This window comes from Bombyx mandarina, chromosome 01 (genome assembly GCF_030267445.1).
Source record: "Bombyx mandarina strain Sakado chromosome 01, ASM3026744v2".
Classification (NCBI taxonomy): domain Eukaryota; kingdom Metazoa; phylum Arthropoda; class Insecta; order Lepidoptera; family Bombycidae; genus Bombyx; species Bombyx mandarina.
The window spans coordinates 8508471-8533367 of NC_143208.1; the positions used below are offsets into that span (position 1 = coordinate 8508471).

General features: G+C 34.7%; 2 protein-coding genes across 2 annotated transcripts; one reads left to right on the forward strand and one right to left on the reverse strand.

The window, feature by feature from the left end:
• Positions 1 to 1448: 1448 nt before the first annotated feature.
• On the forward strand, positions 1449 to 2552 carry LOC149503506 (acyl-coenzyme A thioesterase 13). Its single transcript, XM_089728909.1, has 3 exons — positions 1449 to 1633; positions 2047 to 2234; positions 2307 to 2552. The coding sequence occupies exons 1-3, from the start codon at positions 1550 to 1552 to the stop codon at positions 2461 to 2463; spliced, it is 429 nt and encodes a 142-aa protein (XP_089585035.1). The 5' UTR covers positions 1449 to 1549; the 3' UTR covers positions 2464 to 2552.
• A 1206-nt stretch (positions 2553 to 3758) lies between these two features.
• On the reverse strand, positions 3759 to 24651 carry LOC149503507 (peroxidasin). The gene is made up of 7 exons (XM_089728902.1): positions 24351 to 24651; positions 13015 to 13230; positions 8591 to 8662; positions 8240 to 8472; positions 7822 to 8118; positions 6968 to 7246; positions 3759 to 6887 (listed from the first exon to the last, which is right to left on the reverse strand). Exons 1-7 carry the CDS (start codon positions 24515 to 24517, stop codon positions 4012 to 4014), a joined length of 4140 nt encoding a protein of 1379 aa, XP_089585028.1. The 5' UTR covers positions 24518 to 24651; the 3' UTR covers positions 3759 to 4011.
• Positions 24652 to 24897: the final 246 nt, after the last annotated feature.

A 24897-nucleotide genomic window follows, 5' to 3' on the forward strand; every position in this document is an offset into this window, starting at 1 on the left:
TTATTCCGCAGTGAGTAAAACACTATTGTCAACTCGTTAAATATTTAATAATTAAGTGATTTTAGAGAGGAAGTCACAAGGAATGACGTTTGTAATTAATGAATAAATGTTCTGTAGGTGTTTTTTTTTTCACGCGGTCCCTTGATAAGTTTAAAATTTGAATCACTCTCAAGCGAAAGTAATTCAAATGGTGCGGCGCACCTTCCTTGGGGTGCGCTGCGGTAGTATGTTACGGACTTTAGAGTCAGCAAAACAATTAAAATAGATTGTATAGTCTAAGAAAAACACGTACTCAAAATACGATAACATTTAGCATGCTAGAAATGGGCTGATGGCTTTGAACTACGCCATATCTTTATGTTTTGCGACAAACGACAACTTTATAAAATCAGTGTAGCAACTTTTAAAAATCATCATATCGTTTACTTGGCAAATTCGAAGGACGAACTTGTCTTAGATTTCACCCATCTAAATCATATCATATTTGCACATAACAATATACCTACTTACTTCCTATTAAAGTATAAATTCTACAAATACATTCATACTCAACAATATTTAAAATAAAATGAGCCAAGAACGTTTATCGATAAAACCTACTAACATTAAAATCTTCTGGGCAGCACTAAAACCGCCATGTTTTGTGGCCGGATGACGTCACAGTGGCACGAATTCTTGTTGACGTTTCATTTCCATAGGTTTCCTACTTCATTGGTTAATTCGCTCGTCGAGCCCTTCGTCGCAAGCGACGGGTTCGACGAGGACGGTGACCGGTGCTTGTATTGCCTAAAAGCACCGTTAATGGATCAGGAGGATCCGTGATGACGATAGTGCTGAGTAAGAACGAGATAGATATATGTTTGTGTGTGTGACTTAAAAATGGGTGCTATTTATATAAGCAATTGTACGTATAGAACAATATGTCGTGTCCGTAATATATAGGTCTATGAATTTATCCCATCTCTAATCACTACTTCGTTTTATGACAGGTTTCCTGTCATTGTCATTTATAAAGCAAAGGCTGCTTGATTTAATGCTTTAGGCTATTAAAGCTCCCTGTAAGCGATCAAATTAGCTTGACAAATCTGTTTATCAAACTTTACGTTTTCATCAAACAATAGCTTAAACGATCAAATAAAAGATCAAACAAGTTTGTTACCTTACCCGTAGATTCGATTTTCTCCTTGCCGCAACGAGAGGTCGTGTCGAGCAATGACTGAGATCTTGTTTGACAAACACCCCCATACACGTTCAAACTTGTTTGTGAAACAAGCCGTCAATCAAGATTTCCTTAAAACATGTCAAACACGTAGACTGTTTGACAAACGCGTCAAACAAACGGCATACTGTCAAATAATTTGGCAAACCGTAAAATTTGACAAACAATTTGATCGCTTGCAGGGCGCATCAGTTTATTATTGACATTTCAATGTTTTATTTATGTAAGTAGATTTGTGTAATGAAATGAGTCTTCCATATATTCTAAACGCTGCAACCGTCATTGCATCTGGTATCTATTGATAAATTATTGTACTTGAATAAATTTACCATGGGTACCAAAGGTATAAAGATTGCAGAGCTATTTACGAAAACTATAGCTGCCACTAAAGGTTTTGATCAAAATCTCAGAAAAGTAAGCCATAGTACAAGTTCCATTATTTAATATTATTTCGAATTGAAACTTGCACATGAAATCACTTGTCAACCTCTTCAACTAGACAATTAATATAATAGATTAATAAAATCAAGCATTTTCATTAAAAAACAGCAAAATTTATATATTTTTCCTGCAACTTTACATTACGGATTTTTATATTCTGTGTTCAAGTTTGGAAATTGATATTAATTACTTGTTGAAGAGGTTAACAAATTTAGCATGAAATGAATACTCCAAACCTATTGTTGACCTACTGCTTACAATTGGTTTACAACTAGCTTACTACAATTAAAGGCAAAGTTTCAACTTCATTACCTTTTTTCATAATAACTATTAAAGTTAGCATCTCTGCTGATCAGTTCTGAAATTATTTGTGAAATAATTTGCAGCTTAAGGTAACTAGCTGTGGTAATGGGAGCATGGTGACTGAGTTCCAAGTGGGACCTGAACACCTTAATCAAAGAGGCACACTACATGGTGGATTCATTGCACATTTAGTAGATGCCATCTCAACATATGCTTTAACAACAAATGAAAATGTTGATACACGAGGAGTTTCCATAGACTTAAGTTTAAGGTTTGGCTCCTACAAATAATAGCACTTTGATCTTTAAGACAAGAAAAGCTTTGATGAAAATTTTGTTTTTAGTTTCTACAGTGCAGCCAAAGAAGGAGACAATATTGAAGTAGAAGCCAAAACTCGTAAAACCGGAAAAAAAATTGCATTTCTCGAAGTTGAAGTTCGGAACAAAGACAAAAATCAAGTCTTGGCTTCAGGCAGACACACCAAATATATTGGTATTTAGTGCAATTGTATAAAAATGAATTTGTAAATGTAGTGTAAGTAGATTGATGGCAAATAAATAGATAATAAAATGCTATTTGAAATATACAAGTCAATATTTATTAAACTGTTACTAAATACTTATTTACTTGTTAGTTAATGTTAAGAAAAACATTAATGAAAAGAACAGGCTAATTTATTTAAAAGAAATGCATGGGCTTAATAATTTCTCTGATTCACTTCTTTTTTGCTCTGGGTGTATTATCCTTTAGGCCACAATGGCTTCAAAAGGTCTTTTATATGTGATGTTAATGATTATTGATTATTTTAATCATTATATTATGCAACTTATTTTCAATACATTATAATAATATAGTAAAGTGAATTTAAAATGATTGAATCCACTTTAAATAAAGATTTTTTTAATGTTCCACTCTGCAATTCTACCAACTACCAGGCCTAATGTTAGTAGTTTAGTAGCAATCAAAACAGGTCACTATGCTCTTGATATGACATTAAGCCCATAGTTTTAAACCATATTAACCTAAATTTTTCCCCAGATTTTAATAGTCTCGATTCAGATTCGGTAAAAAACAATTTTTTTATTGCCTTTGTAGGCAGACAATCATACGGCCCACCTGATGATGAGTGGTTAGCGTCGCCCATGGACTTCAGCAATGCCAGGGGCAGAGCCAAGCCGCTGCCTACCGCTTAATACTCTCCACAAGTCTCGTTTGAAGAAGGACATGTCATAGCGGGAAACACGGTGGAGGAGAGCTCATTCCATAGCCGGATGGTACGTGGCAAAAAACATCTCTGGAAACGCACTGTGGATGACCGCAGTGGCTTCAGGTAGTATGGATGAACTCTACTCCGGTGGCGGGCGGTTGGACTTTGTTGGATCCGCATAGCAATGCATGCCATCAATAGACAGCATGTCATTGATATACAGGATGAAAAGCGTGGGGAAGAGCACCGAACCTTTTGGAACGCCATCGTTAATGGTCATGGTATCAGAGCAGTCACCGTCTACAACGACCATTCATGAAATTGTTAACCTTGAAATTATAGGCCTACTCTCGGACAGCTATTAGTAATTCCACTAGGTTGCGACTGACTCTTCTAGCTCGACCACAAGTCCAGGTGAAGCGCAAGAACTCCAGGTCACCTGTGACCACATCATCAACAAACCCGAATTCTCAAACACATATCGTGAAAAAACTGAATAATAATAGTTGTTCAGTTCTGTTTGTAAAAAATATGTAAACAACACAAAAATGTTTGATATGCCGCCAAAAATTAATTAAAACACAAATATGGACTAGACTCATAAGCTTATTATCAATATTTTTATTTTTGAATATAGTATTGTTATTAAACTAAACATTAACACATGTATTAATAATAGGCTCATTACAAAGTGCATGTGCACTTAATACATGGCTACTGTTTGACAATATCATAGATCCTTAGAACTATTTTGAAAAACTTTATGTAGTAATAATTAATTGATGTAGTTCAAATGTTGAAACATCAGAAGTACAATATGTAAGTAAAAAACATGACTAATTTACTCTTCCTCGAATGGAAGTTCATTACTGAAAGAAAGAGTATCGTTCGCTTTACAGGTAGCTTCGAGTATTTCGATTCTTTTCTTAAGCATCTCAATGGTATGTACTAAATCATTTTGTAAATGTTCCAATTTATTAAAGCGGCCGTTTGTAATATTGGAATCAACATCTCTTCGAGCTCGCCGCTTCTCTCTCTCTGTATCAAGATCAAAATTACAAGATTCACAGTCAGCCCAGAAACGAAGATCCATCGATGGCAAATCTTCACAAGATACAAGCCCATCTTGTACATCCGGTAAGTAAAATACGTTTTCGCTAATTGTATCAATATTATCGCCATTGTCACACAAGATTCGAGCTAGACTTGTTTCCTTTATCTGTCGAAGTTGATCGGGCTTAAACACGCTTGGGTTTTCATACCAAAATCGATCGCCATCGCGTAAACGAACAAATTGCTCCAATAGTAAACACCTAAATAAGGGACCGACTTTGCCACCTTCAACCTGATCTTCTAAAATTCCTCCTACCCAAACATCTATATTGTGAACTGATCCGTAAAGCTCCTGTAATTTGTCCCTTACTTCTTTATCGCTTATTTCACCAGACAAATCGTCAAAGTCGTTAACTTCACTCATATTACAAAACTGACGCCACTTAGTGTATGGAGGTATAGCGTGGTCTCGGCCCCTTTGTATATTAATGGCAGCCAAATCAAGAGCCACAGCATGTGCGCTGTAGAATAGCTTTTCCGTCAGTTCTGAATTAAGATTTTGTTTAGATGTTTTCAATTTTGCTGGCGTTGTAAACATTCCTCGCAGCAAAGGGTCTACTCCACCTTCGTCAACTAATCTCCATGGCGAAAAAAATGCATTACGAAGCAATAAGTGACCCTGGGGTATAGTTTCAAAGTTTTCGTCATACCGATGAAGTACAGGATTGATCAAAGAATGTCCAAAGCGAAGAGCAGCTGTGGCAAAAACATTAGATATTGATGGATTAAGATGATTATCGTATTGTTTATATTTTCCCAATTGATCATATCCTTCCGGACCTAATATGATAGGCAGCCAATGTTCATAAGTAATAAATTGCATTTGAGCACCCACAACTTTTCTTGCTTCTTGGTAAACTCTGTCGCCATCCCAAAATGGATTCAAGGCTTTTAATTGAAGGGCTATACGATTGTGCTCTCGCATCCAAATGGTGTGCATAGCTGCTAGACCAATTTGCTCATTTGCTCTAATATCACCGGCCACAAAACAACTTCGCGTGCTCTCTTCCAAATTACGTCGACAGTCCATTCCGTTTAAGCCTGATGTTGGTAGTAACGGTTTTTTACCAGGAAATGTGGCACCGACTCTGAGTAATCCATTATCATTGGTTAGATCACGAAGGTCTTCTGCCACTGATTTTTCAAAACCGTACACTTGTGAAGCGTCAAGAAAAGAAGTAAGTTGATTAATCTGTTCTCTTGTTTGCAAAGTACCGAAAAGAACAGAAGTTGTTCCGGAACCACAAACAGAGCTCGTTCTTATAAAATCAATGCATCGCCGATTATTCACTCTAGGGTCGTTTAAGGGTACATCAATCGGAAAACAAGGAGGAGCATAGTCGCAAGTTTTCTTACAATCAACCCCATCCCAAGTTTGAGAACTTACAGGGGGTAATGCGTGATCCAAATCATGATCTAACCACTGTCCCCATTGCATAGTCATATGCGTTATTTCTATATCCTGTGTTATTTCGGTAGTCGTTATAATAGCAGTAGATATCAATCGTGCACTTGGTAATGTAAAACCGTTATATTTTAAATCTTTATTCCACCCAATTGGTTGGCTAAAACCGTTTTCGTAAATAGGATAAAGAATTCTTCTGAATCCTGAAAGTGATGTACCCCACGTAGGATGTGCAAAGTTGTTACAACTGCCATCGAGTGAACGGTATTTACTATGGTAACACATGTCAGAGCAGTCTTTTTCTTCTCTGTGGGCCACACATCCAGATAGTCTTGCAATTACTTCGAGGTGTTGGTTTGATAGTACGCTTTGATAATTAAATGGTTCAGCTGTACTTAACTTCTTTCCGCTCTGTATATATTCTTTTAATTTATCTAAAGTCCTTTCATATATTTCTGCTGCTCTTGCTACTTCACGTTCGGGTGCATTAGGGAACCTGGTCATTCTATAAAGATCGCCGATATTAACTACGGCGCTTCGATTTTTAAATAATTGGTCAACTGTTCTTTCAATGGCTTGGTCTACGTCACGCATAGCTTGTGTCAAAGCTATGTTTACGTACGCGTCCCCTGGTAAAAGGTTGTCCTTAACAGTAAGAAAAACGGATGCTGTATCACGACCATAATCATTAAAAGCTGAACATTCATATCGACCAGTATCGGTTACGGAGACGTTTCTTATTATGAGGCTACCAATCACTGTTATCGAAATTCTATCATCTTCTACGATTCTTGAACCATCTTTCCTCCAATCAATCGAAGCAGGTGGCACACTTTCGATTTCGCAAGGCATTTGCACTGATGTTTCTTTAAATGCATCCATATCTTCTGGCTTCAAAACGATACGAGGAGGAATGATTTCCACCTGTTCGAGTGTTAGAACAGCAGATGCTTCAATCATACCCCCATCATTTTCTGCTCTGCAGTGATATATAGCATCATCATCTCTAGTCACTTCCAATAAAGTTAAATTTTGATTATCATCACTCAGCACAATATTTTCAGTTATAGGTAATATTACCGTATTTCTATACCATTTAATCGAAGGTTTTGGAGTTCCCTTCGCTTTACACGTAAACCAAACGTTATCTCCGATAATAGCTGTCTGATTCGTGGGAACCACTATAAAAGATGGCGGAGCTGAAATAAAATATTAAATTTATAATCGAAATATTACATTTATAAGAGGTTAATTAAGTTTTCTAAAACAAAATACTCACCAGTAACCTCTAATGGAACAGATGCAGATATTTTTCCATGTATGTTTTCAACTTGACATGTATAAACACCCGCATCTGAATTTTGAACATTTTTGATAAGAATAGATCCATTATGTTGTAAAATTATGCGCTCGTTTAATAACATTCTTTCTCCGTTAAAATACCAGGCCACATGCGGCTTGGGAAATCCAGTAGCAGTGCAATCAAACATCACCGAATTTTCATTAATTTTGGCGAATCGTTTTTGTGGCGTCGCGACGAAAACCGGAGGAGCGGCACCTATAAAAAATAAAAATAAAAGAATGAAGAAATAAAAATGAATTATCATATCAATTTTCTTTTAAGCTTCCATATTAGTTGTCGTTGCTTAGTTGTCGTCGTGGCTTAAAGGGTAAGACGTCCGGTGCAATCGTGTGTAGCGATGCACCGGTATTCAAATTATTTCGAATCCCGCAGGCGGGTATTGGTTTCTAATGAAATACGTACTTAATTAACATCATTGACTTCCACGGTGAAGGAATAACATCGTGTGTTAAAAATCAAACCCGCAAAATTATAATGTGCGTAATTACTGGTAGTAGGACCCGTTGTGAGTCCGCACGTGTAGGTACCACCACCCTGCCATTTCTGCCATGAAGAGGTAATGCGTTTCGGTTTAAAGGGTGGGGCAGCCGTTGTAACTATACTGAAACCTTAGAACTCATATCTCAAGGTGGGCGGCGCCATTGTAGATGTGTATGATTGACGTTGTAGATGTCTATGGGCTCTGGTAACCACTTAACAGCAGGTGGGCTGTGAGCTCGTCCACCCAACAACGCAATAAAAAAAAAATAAAAAAAAAAATGTAGTCTCACTTTTATGTTCTTCCGCTTTTCTTCGTACAATCATTTTTGCCGGTTTAGAATGAGCTTTTCCTGCCGCATTTTTTGCCATGCATTCAAACAAGCCATCATCGTTTTCATTAGCTTCATGAACCATAAGCGTTCCGTTGTCGAAAATTTCGTATCGATTTTCATTTAATGGAATAACTTCTGAATCACGAAGCCAAAGAATTTCAGGTGTTGGTTCACCAGTCGCCACACATGTGAAAACTGCATTTTCTCCAAAACTCACTTCAACATCGTTTGGTTCGGATTCGAATTGAGGTTGCTCTGAAAGTAATACTAACATTAAACAAGCTATCCCAATAATAACATTCCATGAAACAAAAAACATCTTTCATTGATATTAATCTTTAACAACCACTAAGAATTTGCGTCACACGGCACTCACGGCAAGGAAGGTCATGGTGCTTCATAGCGGCTAGGGAGGTTCCGGTGACGGAGGCTGGTTGGTAACAAGTTGCCGCCACATGCATCCATTCGTTATTCTCCAGCATACGGATGAACCACAGTATAGAACAATCGCAGATCAATGCATTACTATCTAAACGGAGCTTCCTTAACTTTGGCATTCCATGAAATGAGCCATATGGAATACTCTTTAATTTGTTATTATGTAAATACCTGGAAAAGTTAATTTCAAAATAAAGTACGAAAATAGATGTAGCCGTTCCGACAAAATTGAAAGTTAACAGATACTTGATTTAAAATGTTTGATAAACAAATAATTCTAATCACTCACAGTCGGTCCAGACGCGGAAGATTCGAGAAAGTTTCTGGTTCAATGTGATGTATTTCATTCACGTGCAGATATCTGAAAATAAAATTTGTCGGGATGGAGAATTTTTAAAATGCTTTATACAAGTATTTAATGTGAAAAGCAACTTTTTTCACTCAGAGGTTTCATGAGTCTATGGCTTACCAAATCAGAGATTGCTACCGTTTATCTTCTGTACCAACAATACCAAAAGCCTGGACAATAGCCGTCCAGCCTACAGCTGAAAACTAAATTCTAACATAACATTTGAGTATCCTATACTGCCTATATAATATGCAATTTAAATTCTAAATAAAGCTTAAATGAAGACAAGCACGTAGACAGTGCGATTAAATAAATTTACAACATTCACCAATCATAAACGTAAATGAATATTAAACACACTAAATGTGCCTTTATTAGAATTGATGTACGCAATGGAAATAAATTTTCGTTACATTATTGAATCGTATCCTGACGAGGACGACTGTAATTTAATAATAGATATGTACGTTTACTATTTTCTCTTTTATACGAATTTTGAAAATCAATCTATTTTTCATGTTTGAAGAAAATCGGCGCCTTATTTTCAACGCGTTAGAGAACATAAGTATATTTCGCAATTCGACAAAACTGTAGCAAAAGAATAATATATTTATTTATTGAATGGATAATTCTGGAGTTATTTGGAAACAAGATAAACAGTCTTCCTTAAACAAAATTACTTTTTATCCATGTTAATGAAATCACTATAACACATTTTTTCCAATTACATCATTATATGAATCACACTTAGGTTCATTTAAGATTCATTATGGTACTGAAGCTTTAAAATAACACAGTACGTAAATTGAGACAACTGCTGCAAAAACACATAAACCAAAAAGAGACAGATAGTTGCGCATTCGCAGACTGTACATAAATATTAAGATTACATAATTTTTGTGCTACCACCGTTCTGTTTAAATGGCAGGACAACTGGTATTTTGTAATTATTGCATAGTAAGACTTGGGTGCTTTCGACCTGTTTGGTGTCATATCATGAACGAAGCCCGGAGGTATCACAACGTGAATGCTGCTTGCGCCTTAAATTGATGAGGTTGAAGTTTTATTTTATTTTATTACTTAGATGGATGAACTAGCTCACAGCCCACCTGGTGTTAAGTGGTTACTGGAGCCCATAAACATCTACGACGTAAATGCGCCACTCACCTTGAGATATCAGTTCTAAGGTCTCAAGTATAGTTACAACGGCCCTTCAAACCGAAACGCATTACTGCTTACGGCAGAAATAGGCAGGGCGGTAGTACCTACCCGCGCGAACTCTCAAGAGGTCCTACCACCAATAAAAAAGTCTCATTTATAAAATAGCGGCTGGCCCACCCTTCAAACAGGAACGCACGACCATATCACAACAGAGAAGAGCAGGATGGTAGCTAGTTATCCGTGTTTAGACTTGCAATAAGTCCTGCGACAATCAAAGTCACAAATTTTCAAACATATTTCCGATTTTGATATTTAACGATGGTATTATTCCTTGAGCGTGAAAGTCACTGACGAACATTTTTTAAATAACAATGTATCTGAGACTTAAATTTTATGTCTTATGATTTGCAATGGCATTCACGCGGTGCAGTATCTATAGGCCAACCGCTTAAGATCAAGCGTCATCTGCCTATCTGAACTGTGATAGTACAAAATATGTAGCAACAATTTTTTTGCATTTGGATATGTAATCAAGTATTTTTACGACCTCTCCTCAAGTCACTCGCTTATTACTGAGCATATTAGTATTTATTCGATGAATTGTCATTTGGTTATTGCCACTTTCGTCGGTCAGCGAAACAGTGACAGTTCACTTTGATGTTTTTGAACAATTTGTAACATTTCGACAATTTTATCAATCACCAATGACACCATTTTGTTTGCTAACTATTAGCAGTATCACTCAAATTCGGTTTGCATGTGATGCTATTGGCGACATGACATATGAGGTTTGCATTCCGATACACTCGATGTTAATAAGTAAGTAAATCTTCTTATCAAATTTTGCAATATTTGACTTCTTTTCGCTGATAAGTAAGTAAGCATTGTAAGGAAATATTACGAGCCCTCCAAACTATTCAGTTTGTTGGCGGGACGCGGCCTCGTTTCTACAGCCACGTACCATACACTAACTTATTAAAAATTCTTAGATTATTATGTATACTAAAGCATAATTACTATGAATGATAGAAGATGAATGATGTAAAAGTGATTTTGTTGTGAATAAATTCTGTTTTTAAGGCTCTGTCATAACAAAATATATTTTGTGCTAGATACCTATTTAGATATCGTTATTACATAATAATTAATTACCTTCGATTGGTTTAATTTTTATAATATTTGTATTCTTGAAACAAGGGTCTGAATATCTTAAATTTGCAAGACATGTTGCGCGAATTCTTTATTTAAACTGCTCTAAGTTTCGAGAGGAGCTCACTATGCCTTAATAGTAAGTGGTTATCGAATTCGATACACACACACACACAACGTGAATACCGGCACACACACATTGCTACACGAGATCGAATTCACAATTGTATTGTAGGGCTGCCCCGTGCTTCATACCGGAACTTGTTTCGCTGTAGACATAGGCCAGATTGTGGTACTTAATCTAGCGAACGCACAACATGTACGCAATTGCATGTATCGATAAAATCTGCGAATATGATTTTTCACTACACGACGTTATTCTTAAATCGTGAAAGAAGCTCGTGAACATATTACGTACGTACGTATTTAATTTGCAAACTATACAAAACTATGACATGCGGAATATGTATATCATTCATTAGCAATTTAGTGGCCGTGTTTAGTTTTAGATGATCTCGGACACAAGTCGTCCTAATATCGATGTTTGAAATACTTTTTCACTACTCTGTATAAATATAGAAGCTTTCTTTTACTTCAATTAAATTCTACTTATAGTCAAAGCTATTCAAAGTAAAATCTAGAGGACTAAAAATTAAATTCCGTAAGGGTTTCTCAAGTATATCGGTTATCTTATCAGATATTTGCGTTTGAGGCGATATGGTTGCAGTCACGGTACCGACTGAATAAGAAGCATCCTAAATATTCGGGTTATGTCAGTTTAAACAAGAACATGCTTGTGAAATTGAAACCACCACATGTTTTGCTTCCTAAAGCAATCATTCTTCTTTTAAATTACATATAAAACTGAAAACCTCGTATAAGTAGTATTTATTTAACATTTCAAAACTTACTGAAACTTTTCCTTTACGTATATATTCACAATAGATTTATTTGTAAAAAATAACCACCGACACGAATGAACGAACACAAAATGAAATATTCAATATGGATAGCGAGAAACGGTGAAATGAAATTTCCTAGTTATTCTGAAGTATCCTATCTCCTCACTAAATGAAGGTTTTCAATAACGAATGTTGAATGAATGAGAACTGTTCTTCACTTGTTTGAGTGATATATATTTTTTTTTAAATTAGTTTATCAAATCTGAAGTACACATTTTTCCAATAATATAGTTTTAACTATTTCCACGTTTTTTCAGATAATGTAGATTACCAAGTAACGTTTTTTTAACGTGAATACTTTTAACTGTTTTTATTTATTTGTGTATTTAATATTTTCTAATTCAAAATAGAGCTTAAAAATTATTCAAACAATTAGTTGCATTTGTTATTTTAATTTTTAGTACAGCCATAGTGGTGATAACTGACGAGGACTAGTCTCACAAATCTGTACAGACTTGTGGCTCGGCAATGACGCTTCGTCAGGAGCCTATCCGCATCGACCCGTGGGTATCGAGTCGGGAACACGATTGGGATCTTACCTGAGTACCGTCTCCACAGTTTTTCGGGGTCATTCACATACGGATTCGGAGACTAGCTAGGGAGACCAAAGACGACCTAAGCTGCTCTACACGAAGCGTGCGTAAGGACAACCGGGTGATGGATGACCGCTATCTTTGACCCAAGCTAGTTCTGACACAGCGGGGTATTCCGAGGTTATTTGTTGGCGGTGCACTCTAAAGGGACTTCAGACCGCCAAATAACAAGGCGTGATGCCTACAGCACATGATTTAGCGTCCCGTAAAGGTAAAGTGAGAAAGAGAAAGCCACTCCGCTTGAACCGCTTCACCCTAACCCCACCTGATTCGTTTTAGTTCTGTCTCATCTGAGGCTGGCTGGGCGACAGAGGACTTTCCCAGCGTGTAGGCGGAATATCGCCGATTTCCTCCTTACTAAAAAACGAGCCACATATCCGGAATAACTTACCTATTCTGGTCAGTCTTATTTGGGAAAAGCCAGATTTAGTTTTCACTTCCCACTTTCACAATTACCTATTTAAATTAGCATATTGGATTATAAACTATAAGTACTTACAGCTGTTCCAAATGCTTTAGATCCTGGAAAACATCAGAGTCGATGTGTTTTATGCGATTACGATATAGATACAAGTACTTGAGGCGTCGTAGTCCATGGAATGCTCCAGAGCGCAGTGCTCGCAGATGATTGTCGTTCAGGAGTAGTGACCGTAGTTGATGCAGATGATTGAACACACCAGGCTCGATCTCTTGAATCAAATTAAAACGAACGTCCCTGAAAAACAAAAACATTTTTAGATATCACTAGCCGTACTCGCCCGCTTCGCTGGGCATTTAAAATTAACATTATTATTTATTGTCATTTCTATTAGGGAGTCCTACACTCATATAAATTTTAGCCTATCCATTAAGTACATGTATTTTCTACATGGATACCAAATTTCAAGTCATTCGGATGCATGGTTCGGTAGTTATAACGGAACATCCGTAAAAACCACTGTAGATTTATATATTAGTATAGATTACACTTTAGGTGTTCAAATTTACTGAATAAATGAAAGTAAAGATCCGCCTATTTTCTGCCGCGAAGCAATTATCGTTTTGATTATGAAAGGTAGAAGCCTATCAGTTGTATACAAAAGGCTTTCATTGAAAATAATTTAAATGAAGCCTCGATAAATTTAATTCAAGCAATCCTTTTCAATACTCGCTAAGAATAAAATAAATATTGACCGTGTAATAAATAATACACTCTGATTGCCAGGTGCAGTAATGAACAGAAACCCTAGACACGTGTAAATATAATTATTTTTACAGAAGTGGATTATTCGGTCACAAATGCTTCAAACAAAAACAGCCCTGCCATAAGTATATTCGAGCACACGTCAAATTTCTCAGTATCATTGTTTAGTTAGAATTTATACATTTATTTCTATGACAAAAACGATCCGAGATATAAAAAAAAAAACAAATATTACTCGGTAATAAATACGAAACCTATAAAAATCAAAGAACTCCTACGATATACTTTACACTCGAATTTATATGCTTCAAAGAAATTGCTACGTTTCCATAAGACAAGCGAGACAAGTATGTCGTTTCTGAGAAAACTGATATTCACGTAAAGATCAAACAATCAGTTACGGTTTGAAAGCGTGATGTATAATAAAAAGTTGAGTTTAAAGTTCATTAAATTATATTTTCAAGTGAGACTAATAATTGAATAAAGTCTAAGTGGAACGTCGTGAAACATAATAATATACATAATGTACGAACATTTTTCACGGTGTTTCAACGCTTAGGAATGTATTAACTAACTAAATACTTTCATCGATCCACAATGAAAAGCTGATCGACAAAAACAAAATTAAAATCTGAGCCGAAGTAAGGAAATTATTGAAATAATCCAACATTATAACGGAGATGTATATGTACACGAAAATATTAGTAAATTTATTTATCAAAATATCTATTAAAGTTGTGCCGGGCGAATCATTTTCCTGAGGCAGTTAGTTTAGTAGTTGCTATTTATCCTGCCAGTGCACCGACCGAAATGTATGTTGGCGTCCAACATTAATTCAGTACCTACTATTCAGTGTAATTTACGAGTACCCTGGTAACTTTGTATTTTATACATTTGCAAACTAACTGAGAGTTTACCTTTACCGGTATTTACTTCGTAGGATTTAGCAGTAAAGCTGTTTTCCAAATCGCATATAAAATGTCTGAAGCATGAAATATTTAAACTTACGGTATTCTATTTGGGGATATACTGCTAGTCCCGCTTTGACAAGACTCCTGACGTAATGCGTCATGTTCATTCGATACGAAACTAGAACTCTATAGGAATTGACAGGTTCTAAAATAGGTAACGCTTCTCTCTCTTGTATTATGAAACTTCAAGATAAGTTTTAGGGTAAGGTATTCAAAAAATCTAACAAGTATTCAGTCTAATGTTATTGTAACAAGCGCTCTGTGTAATTTGTGTAGATGATTGTTATACATATGTATTACAAATCGATTTCGATCGATTTCATATAAATATAAAATCATTAGGCCGTCCCCCCACACATAATCGTCTTTTTGAAATTGCTCCACCTCGACGTGTTTTGTTTTCGCGCTGGTGGCCTATTTATAGAGATAATTTTCCTCGTTGCTACCAAAATCACCATGACTGGAATTAGTTCAAGTACCTATATATCTTTCTTCTTTTCACTGACTTGAATCAAAACTTGTATGTATCTTAATGATATAATTAAAGAATTATAAAAAAAGAAATCTATACATTTGATAATATCACTCCTACTATACTATACTATAATAACTGTATAACTGTGCTTTATACTAATCACTTGGCAGTAAAAAATACTTCCAATAAGTTCTCAATTTTATTGTTTTACAACGTTTCTATTGCGGTTTAAATTTTAAGATACGATGATGTTGATCGGTAGTACCAGATGTTACCTGTCATTCGGGCCAGTCCTTCGTAACTATGAATACCTCTGAACCTTAATATGTTTTAGGTACATATATATTATTTAACGATGTTGATTACTTAACGTATATTATAGTAGGGCTACGTCGGTATCATATACGCACTTTGTTTACTTATAGCCAGATTATATTGCATGTAAACCTCGGACAGTAAAAACTTCAACTCGATTTTGTAAGGACCTCATTGCAAAACCAGTTCTTCGGATCAACTTAATGCTTTTATTTCTTATTCAGTTTAAAATATCAGATATCGTTTTGTGTTTCCCGTCATTTCGAATTAGCGGAATTAAAGGTCTTTTAAAATATGTAATTTGACATCGCAATCAACCGAATTTATATGATTACCGATTTTTAAAGATTATTCCAATTCGATTATCATAGTAGATACGCCATACAAATATAAAACCATAAATTTGACGCAAACGTATTGATAGATGAACAAAACTATTCAAAAGAATAACAAAAGTGGAAATGACAGATCATTATGTCACAATCGCAATAGCAGACTGAGAACACAGAACTAAACCCTATAAACATACACTTAAATAATATAAACACCTATGACGATATTACAGTAATGCATAGATTATACACTTAATATATTTGAGACAGTAATGTACGGAATATACTGCGAAACCATAATGTACAATTTAATATGAGTTCTGATAAAAAACCAGTCGTTTCTCAACCACAAGAGCCGCTATTTATAATTCAATAAAGCGAATAGACTACCGAGTCATTTCAAATAATAAGCATAAAATTTCAAGCAATACAGAGATGTTCACTGAAATCTTGAAAGTTCGAAATTAAATAGGCACTTTGTATTTTACATTGCAGTTCACGAGTTGCTTGAGTGCACTCTGACACAAAGCTAAAAGCTTCCCGAGCTCAGGTAAGATGTAGATAAAAAGTTTCGCGCTCAAGTCTGTTCGTTCGAAGCGTAGAGCACTGATCGCGTAAGCGTACCCAATTAGTCTTATTCAATATACCAACACTTCAACTTTTTGAACATTGATTAAATGTTTAACTTTATGAAAAACTTTTTTTTTTTTCACCTATTTGAAAACCTGTATGCGCAAACATTACTTGCTATACAATAACAAGCTAAAAAAATTAAAAGTAATTTAAAATTGAAGCTCATGGGTGATGGTGGTCACGACCCTCAGACATGAGGAGCACGACTCGAGGAGGAGGAGCAAAATTGTAAAATAGCCTTTCTTTATTTCTTAACTAACAAACCATTCTGATTAAGAATTCTTATTTATAGTTCATAGCTTTCGTTGACAGAGTGATACAGTGAATTCTTATTATAAGTTCATAGCTTTCATTGACAGAGTGATACAATGAATCTATATATTAATACGTGAAGCAAAAACTTTGTATCCCTTTTTACGAAAATTGCGCGGACGGAGGAGTATGAAATTTTCCACACTTATAGAGAATATAGAGAAGAAGTGCACAATGCTAATAATTTATTAAAATAATGCATAAAAGATACATTAAATCAGTAAAGAAAACATTAAACACAGTAAATACCATGTATTTGACGCACACACGCATGCATACTATTTATTGTCAAACTTTTGTTCTTGACGTTTGTTGTCAAATTGAGAATAGATTAAATATTGTTTGTCTTTATTATTATTTTTATAGAATAGTATAGAATACAATCATAATAGTGTACAAACTTACAATTCCAATTAATTCTAGTCGAATTTCGACTACTGCGAAACCATTCTGATTAAGAATTCTTATTTATAGTTCATAGCTTACCTTGACAGAGTGATACAGTATTTTCAAATAATTTCCGAATCTAGTTACCTCTTTTGTTTTCATAATTCATTGTCGGCTCTTACGCTGGCCTCCTTTTTTTTTTTATAAGTCAGTATTACGTGGTATTACGTAGTATCAGTACATCATTATCGTGATATGACAGTGAGAAATCAATGATATTTAAATTATTTGTATCGGATAATCAAACAAAATTTGTAAATAAGAACATTATTTAATCAAGCAATGATCAATCTATACTAATATTATAAAGAGGAAAGATTTGTTTGTTTGTTTGTTTCGAATAGGCTCCGAAACTACTGGACCGATTTGAAAAATTCTTTTTCCATTAGAAGCCGATATTGTCCCTGATGAACATAGGCTACTTTTTTAATTTTTTTTTAATTTTTTTTTTTTGGTTTCATGTGTGTTTTAATGTTTCCGAAGCGAAGCGAGGGCGGGTCGCTATAAATAATACATGTGAAACAAATAACTAACAGAAATATCAATCGATGTATCTGACGTGTACGAGTGTGTTCGAGTCAAGAGAAATCTTATCGAAATATTTAGTTCTAAACCAGGATTGTTCTCGGTTTCTCTTTTTTTTTAACACTGGGGAATCCATTTACTATAATAGCTCCAATACCTCAATAAGGGTAGGTGGTACCGGACGCTAACTCATATAATATAAGAGTGAGTAGCTTCTTTATTTATCGACAGTCACCTATTAGACCAAAGTACATGGCAGTAAAATTTAATTCCACAAGTTTCGAAAGGCGTTCTCAATCAAATGACTTGATAGGTTTCTTTTAAGTTCCAAACTACACTTTTTTTTTTTTAAATTAAATCCCTTGTAAACCAAGCAAAACATGTTTTTTGTGTTCGAAAAAAATTTATTCTAGTATTTTTTATTTATTGTTTTTTGTTAAATAATCCCATGGGTGATCGTTTTGTCGAAGGAATCCTTATTGGGAACAAAGACACTCAAATTTCATTTTATAATTATTCAAAATCAATTTATCTTACACATCATTAAGTTAATAGTCATTTTTTCTATGACGTCAACTATATACGTTCATTATATTGTATTTATGTAAGTATATACTATACATATGTAGAAAGCGACTGGTAGTCTAAGTATCATAATGCAAAGTTGAAACCTGCTAATTACAACTTTGCTTCTATTTATTGGTTCCGAGCTTTCAACTTTTCAAAGGCAACGACACTCGCAATTAAATTAGCCTTTTGCCGTGACAAAAAGTTAGATTCAACAATCAAACTTTTTTATAAAGTACTTCTCCGTCGATCGAAAAAAAAAAGCCTGGGTATAAAATTAGATTTATGCTCAGTTAGCTCCAGTCACATACTTTGCGGTGTTGCTTTGAGGTATTAGATTCTAAGAACGAGGTAACAGTGTAGTTGTATTATTAAATTGAACATTTTCTATTGAAAGTGATTTTGTTCTATCGTGAACGCTTTTAAAGAGAACCCATAAAAGGTTTTTTTTTATTGCTTAGATGGGTGGACGAGCTCACAGCCCACCTGGTGTTAAGTGGTTACTGGATCCCATATACATCTACAACGTAAATGCGCCACCCACCATGAGATATAAGTTCTAAGGTCTCAGTATAGTTACAACGGCTACCCCACCCTTCGAACCGAAACGCATTACTGCTTCACGGCGGAAATAGGCGGGGTGGTGGTACCTACCCGTGCGGACTCCCAAGAGGTCCTACCAACAGTGGTTACGCAAATTATAATTTTGCGGGTTTGATTTTTATTACACGATGTTATTCCTTCACCGTGGAAGTCAATCGTGAACATATGTTGAGTACGTATTTCATTAGAAAAATTGGTACCCGCCTGCGAGATTCGAACACGAATTCACATTCGAACGTCTTATCCTTTAGGCCACGACGACGACGGTATTTCATATTTTACAATTAATCTCATTTATTTTGATTAACCCGACTGTAAATAAAACCTTTGCAATGTGCAAGGGGCAAGGAACTTTGCGAGCAATAAATTGAAGAAGAAAAAGAAAACAGATAGTTCGTCATGTTTCTTTTTGAGATATTACTCGTCCGTGAGTTTTAATTTTATTTCTGTATACCATCGTTATTGATTTATTTACGAGCATCGAATTCAAAAGCCTGGGTGAGGCTGCCGCTCCTCTGCCATGGTTCATAGATTTCGCTAACACGAAGTTCAGTTCGGCTCAACAATAATGCTAACCTTATACCTATGTACTTCGAAAATAGCAAACGAACGTACCATGAAGGTTAATACGTAATTACAGTACCGGAACGAATTATAACTCTTTGATTAATCACGACCCACTTGAAGTTAAATAGTTACTGGAGTCCATAAACACTATGCGAGCACCGCCGCTATCTTTTCAGACTTGTGTGCTTAGTGCGAGTTTTTTAACGATCTCGATAGCGATTAATAATTAATTTATTAAATTAATATAAATTTGAATTAACTATGCAGTTGCAACAGCGCCCCTTGTGGCAAACGTAGGCAAACGTTCCAACTCCAAACAAATTAGAGTTAACTTTTACACCATCGAGAACGTTAAGAAACTCGCACTAAGCACACTTGACAAATGATGGCATCGCTGCGGAAATAGGCAGAATTATCGTGCCAGCACGTGCTTGCTTGTAACACGTCTTTTGAATAGTAATTCCACATAGGATAGAGACATAGATAAAGAGAAAAATTCTAGTAACCGCAGTGCGAAGTATAATAATTATCTGATGAAGCATAAACGCTGATCGACCCGCATTGTAGATGTCGATATGTGAATGGCCAGTACGAGAATTCGTCAAAAAATACGTTGTTGTTATCGTTATATGTGACATGAATTTCAGATGAAATATAACGTCCGTTTGTCGACGGCTGAGTGTATTTAAATAAACTTGTACGATAGGTCATCCTGTAAGTTCGTGCTCGAGAACGAGGGAACTAACAAACACTGACAGAAAGTGATCGAGTGCGCTCTAAAGTTCGGTGGGTCTATTCGACTTGCTTTACGTTAAGGTAGAAGAATGCACAAAGTGGGAATGAGTTGCTCGCTCCGGGCATTTCAATATTGCAATAATTGTTACGTTATAATACGCATTGTAAAAATGAATATTTAAAAAAACATCTAATATTAAAAAAAAAGGACATGTCCGCTGAGTTTCTTGCCAGTTCTTCTCAGGACGGAGGCTAGTTTTTGTGAATTGGCAGTAGTTCTTTTTGATGTTCAAAAAGTATGTACTTTCATTTCTGTTGAACATTTTTTTTTTTTTATTTGATTGAAGTGATTTGGCAACCATGGAGACTGGAGCATAATGAGTTGCTAACTGCTCGAAAATTAGTGCAATAGGTAAAAAGTAAAGCGTAATATTTCATAGAATATTCAAAACCAATAATAGTTCAAAACGTAACGGAATCAAAGCATTTTTAAACGTTGTCACATCATTTTGTTTCTGAGCTGTTCGAAGTTTTGATATACCTATTATACTTCAATCATACATTTTAATTCCATAGGAAAATTACCTCAGACGGAGCTCTTTTGAACAAAATTTTGTTATTCACTGTTCGTATATTTGTATCTCGCAACTACCTAATGACTCTGATAATACGAGTATTAGGAAGGTATAATTAAAGTAATTGTAATCATAATTTTATTAGCAATTCGAAAATTATTAATAATTTATAAACGAAAGATTAGAAGAGCTGAGCTCACGTGAAACGTAATAGTAATACTGTCGGATATTTTAACCTATTTATTATATGCGGGTATTAAAAATTCTTCGTCTTCTTAATAGTTAAGGAAAATGTTTATTGAAATCAATAGTTGGGAACATGTACGCTGAGGAAAAAACAAATGTTTTCCTTCTCTCTTAAATTTCAGCCGTCACCTAGAATAACTTTAAGAATATATGTATGATGTATTATTATATATTTATTATATGTATACATAAAAAATTCAACGAATATCGTTCTGATGTTGTTATGTTGAGGTGTGCTTGAGACATGAAACATTTATGATTACGCCCTACTAAAAAAAGTTAAGCGCGCAAGATACTATTATAAATATATACTTAGTTTACTTTAAAATATAAACGTGAACATTCATCCCGACTACGGAACCATTACCTCGGCGTTGTCTCGAATGCACCTGCTCGTGTTTTATGATTTACTGCTACGTTTACTTTTAATAGAACTATTACTAAAAAGATAAGGTTTCGGAAACTTATATTCGATTTCGATGAAAGTAATTACGTATTCTTAGAGTCAGTGGATGTCAATACATCTTTAAATTTCAAGTCTGCGATTAAAAAGGGAAAAACTCTTATAATTATAAAATTTTATTCGTGAACAAAAATAAACACTCAAAGCGCACAGCAATTTCAATAGTTAAATTATTGTAGTGCGTCCGAAATGAATTTTGGAAACGGCAAAATGACATGAATATTTGAATTGAATATTTTGATTCTGTTTATAATAATTATTGAAATTCTAAATACAACAAAAGTTGTTTTTGATTGAAACGTTTCGCATTCAAAATTTTAAATAATGAACGCGAAAATTAAATGTACTTTTCAAAAGTTTGCGTCAAACGAATTTCCAGACGAACAAATGTATTAATATTTTTTTCGTTTGCGCTTTTATTTAAAGTTTCGAGCTGTAGAAAACGCATTTGTGTTCCGATGTTATAAAAGTGCTGGTATGATCCAAACGGAAGTTTCGAAGTTAGCAGCCGCAAGAATTTACACTGAGTAACTTTGGTAAAACATAGATTCTATTCCGCTATATATTATTAGACTTGATGATGTTAGACCAGATAGCTCTATTATTGGGCTTCTCGAATATTTTAATCACACATTTTTCTCATATATTTAAGCGTAATGACGCAACTATCCAAATAGGTACGTTAATGGCTAACATTTGCTGTTTCGAATATGACAACAATGACATCACATTCCAGTTTGATAAGGTGACAAAATATAGAAGGGACATGCTGTTTGTTATCTATCTTGAACTTATTTAAGACTTGTACGAAGTCGTAATATAATTATGAAAGCTTACTGGGATGCATTATATTAGTGTACCGAAAACACACGATAACCCAGCGACTTTTTCATGGGAAATTAGTATGTATGATATAAGCAATCACTAAATTTCAACAAAGTAAATGAAAAAAAAAAATACAGATAAGAGTCCAGGAATTTAAAACAAGTTTAAAGGAAAAGTTTTCAACTTTATTATCGAGCTAGACATTTTGCGTGTTTTGTGTGTTTGACTGCATTAATGTGTGAAAGAATTCACGGCCCAACTAGTAGGTACTAAGTAGCTACAAGGCACATGGGCACTCAGAAACATGAATTCTGAATTGAATATACATCACCTGCAAGCCGGTAGCCATTATTGTTTCTTGGCAAGAATAAACAATTAGGTAACTAATACCTAATCTATATAATATAATTAATTATGTATATAAAAATGAATTGCTGTTCGTTAGTCTCGCTAAAACTCTAGAACGGCTAGACCGATTTGGCTAATTTTGGTCTTGAATTATTTGTTGAAGTCCAGGAAAGGTTTAAAAGGTAGAGAAATATGAAAATTCTCGGAATTAAATAAAGTTTAGGTCTTTTATTTATCGATTGAGGCACTACGAAGTCTGCCGGGTCATCTAGTACATAATAACAATTAAAATAGAAAATTCTAAAATTGAAGCCTTCTATTCGTATTACGCGATGCTATTCCTTTAGTAGTGGCATTAAGCGCGTATTTCCTAATAAAAATTACCTGCCTGCTGAATTTAAACTAATAGTAACGTAGCGTTAAAACGCATTAAGCTATTTGAAGTCGTGTGATAAAATGAGCATAATTGAATGAAAAAGGATAAACCCTATAAATCTTTGTCTTTCTCCCTATAAGCCTTATTTCACAATATTTATATATTCAAGTATATTTTTTTTATCTTGAAACATAATATTATTATGTATAATATGAAAACATTGTATTTTTATTGTACGTCTTTCGTACATTCGTGCTTCATTCTCCAATTGAATAAATAATAATAAGCTTGGCACAGTTGTTTTCGGTACTTCGGTGAATATTTGTGATCTAGTACCATAAAAGAAAAACGGGTGGCGCGTAAGTCGATTCAAGCAAGAACTTCAAGCCTCCAGTCATAAAAAAAATCTCATCATATAAAACTTTTTTTAAATTAAAATAATATTTTTAATCAAAATATGCCCATAGTTATATCTTTTGTTTTTTTTTTTTGTATTAGCAAATATATTATCACTATGTATGTATTTGTTTTAATCTAAAATACACTGTAATACCCACTATATTTTATCTTATGTCTTTGTACGCTTCATTAATTAATTTTGTATTTTGATTAAAAAACTTAAATAAAGAACGGATAACAGCAGAATGTTATAGGTCAAAACATTGATAAAATGCATTAGTTCCTAGCAACATCGTTATTATTAAATAGTGATTTTATAATGAACTTTGCGGCTTATTCTGGAACAATTTTATTTATGACAACATACTTGCAAGTTCTGACTCACGCAACGCCATATTCTGTTATTCAAAGAACTTCTTGTTCTGTAAAGCTATAAAATTAATAATCTATGTGCTCAACTAGTGATAACATCAAAATTATATTTTTCATGGTGTGATTTTGACATTAAGACAAGACTTATGAGTAGTTTAAAAAAAGTGTATTTTATTGTTGAAATTACGTCAAATGATTTCATATATATTTTTTTCTAATTATTTATTCAAATGTACTTAAATAAAAATCACAGATATGAATTCGTACAGTTTTAAAGAAATCGTTGTGTAATTATAGATCATAGAAAAAGAAAACCATGTTAAAAAGCCCTTTGTTATTTTTGAAACAGATACATATTGGTGAATTTATTAATAGCTCTGCAAATATTCAAAAATAAGGTCAAGCAGTAACAGATGCTCTCGCAACAATAACATTTCGCGTTTGGTCGCACGCGCTGTCCCGTCTTGTAATCTGAAATTTATTTTTATACCCTACAGTACCTAAACCAAGTTTAAAATAAAATGAGAATACTTCTAAAGTTGCATAAGTTTAAGTTGCATACTTACAGAGTGTGCGTATCGGCCGGCGTTTTAGGAATAGACAGCAGATCTTGGTGTAGACATCCCACCTTGCTGCGGAGACACTGGCATTTTTGGGGGCAAAATTTCACACTTAAAATAAGTGAAAATAAATTAAAAATCAAGAGGAACTTGAAAAAGTTACAAAGCCTCATTGTGACTAAGTTTACGAAAGGAGCAAAATCTTCGGCCTCGCACTGTAACGCTTCGAAGCGAGCTGACGAGAGCGAGTGCCGGAGGGCGACTGAATCAGATCCAACTCGTCCGTCCACAGACGCGAGCGGGATAATACGTGAGTCGAGCGCGCTGTCCGGGACCACTCCTAAACTACATACATATTTCGGTTTTAACCAATATTCAACTAAACGCAGAAATCGCAGATTCACTAAACAAAAAGTAGGAAAAAACGTCCCCAGCAAACATTAGACTGAAGAACATTCCTTTCAAACCTAGAACAAACAATTTTTTTACTTGTACATACAAACTTTCGACAAGTTCCTGACACTATCTGTTAAATTTTACGCTGATTTAATAC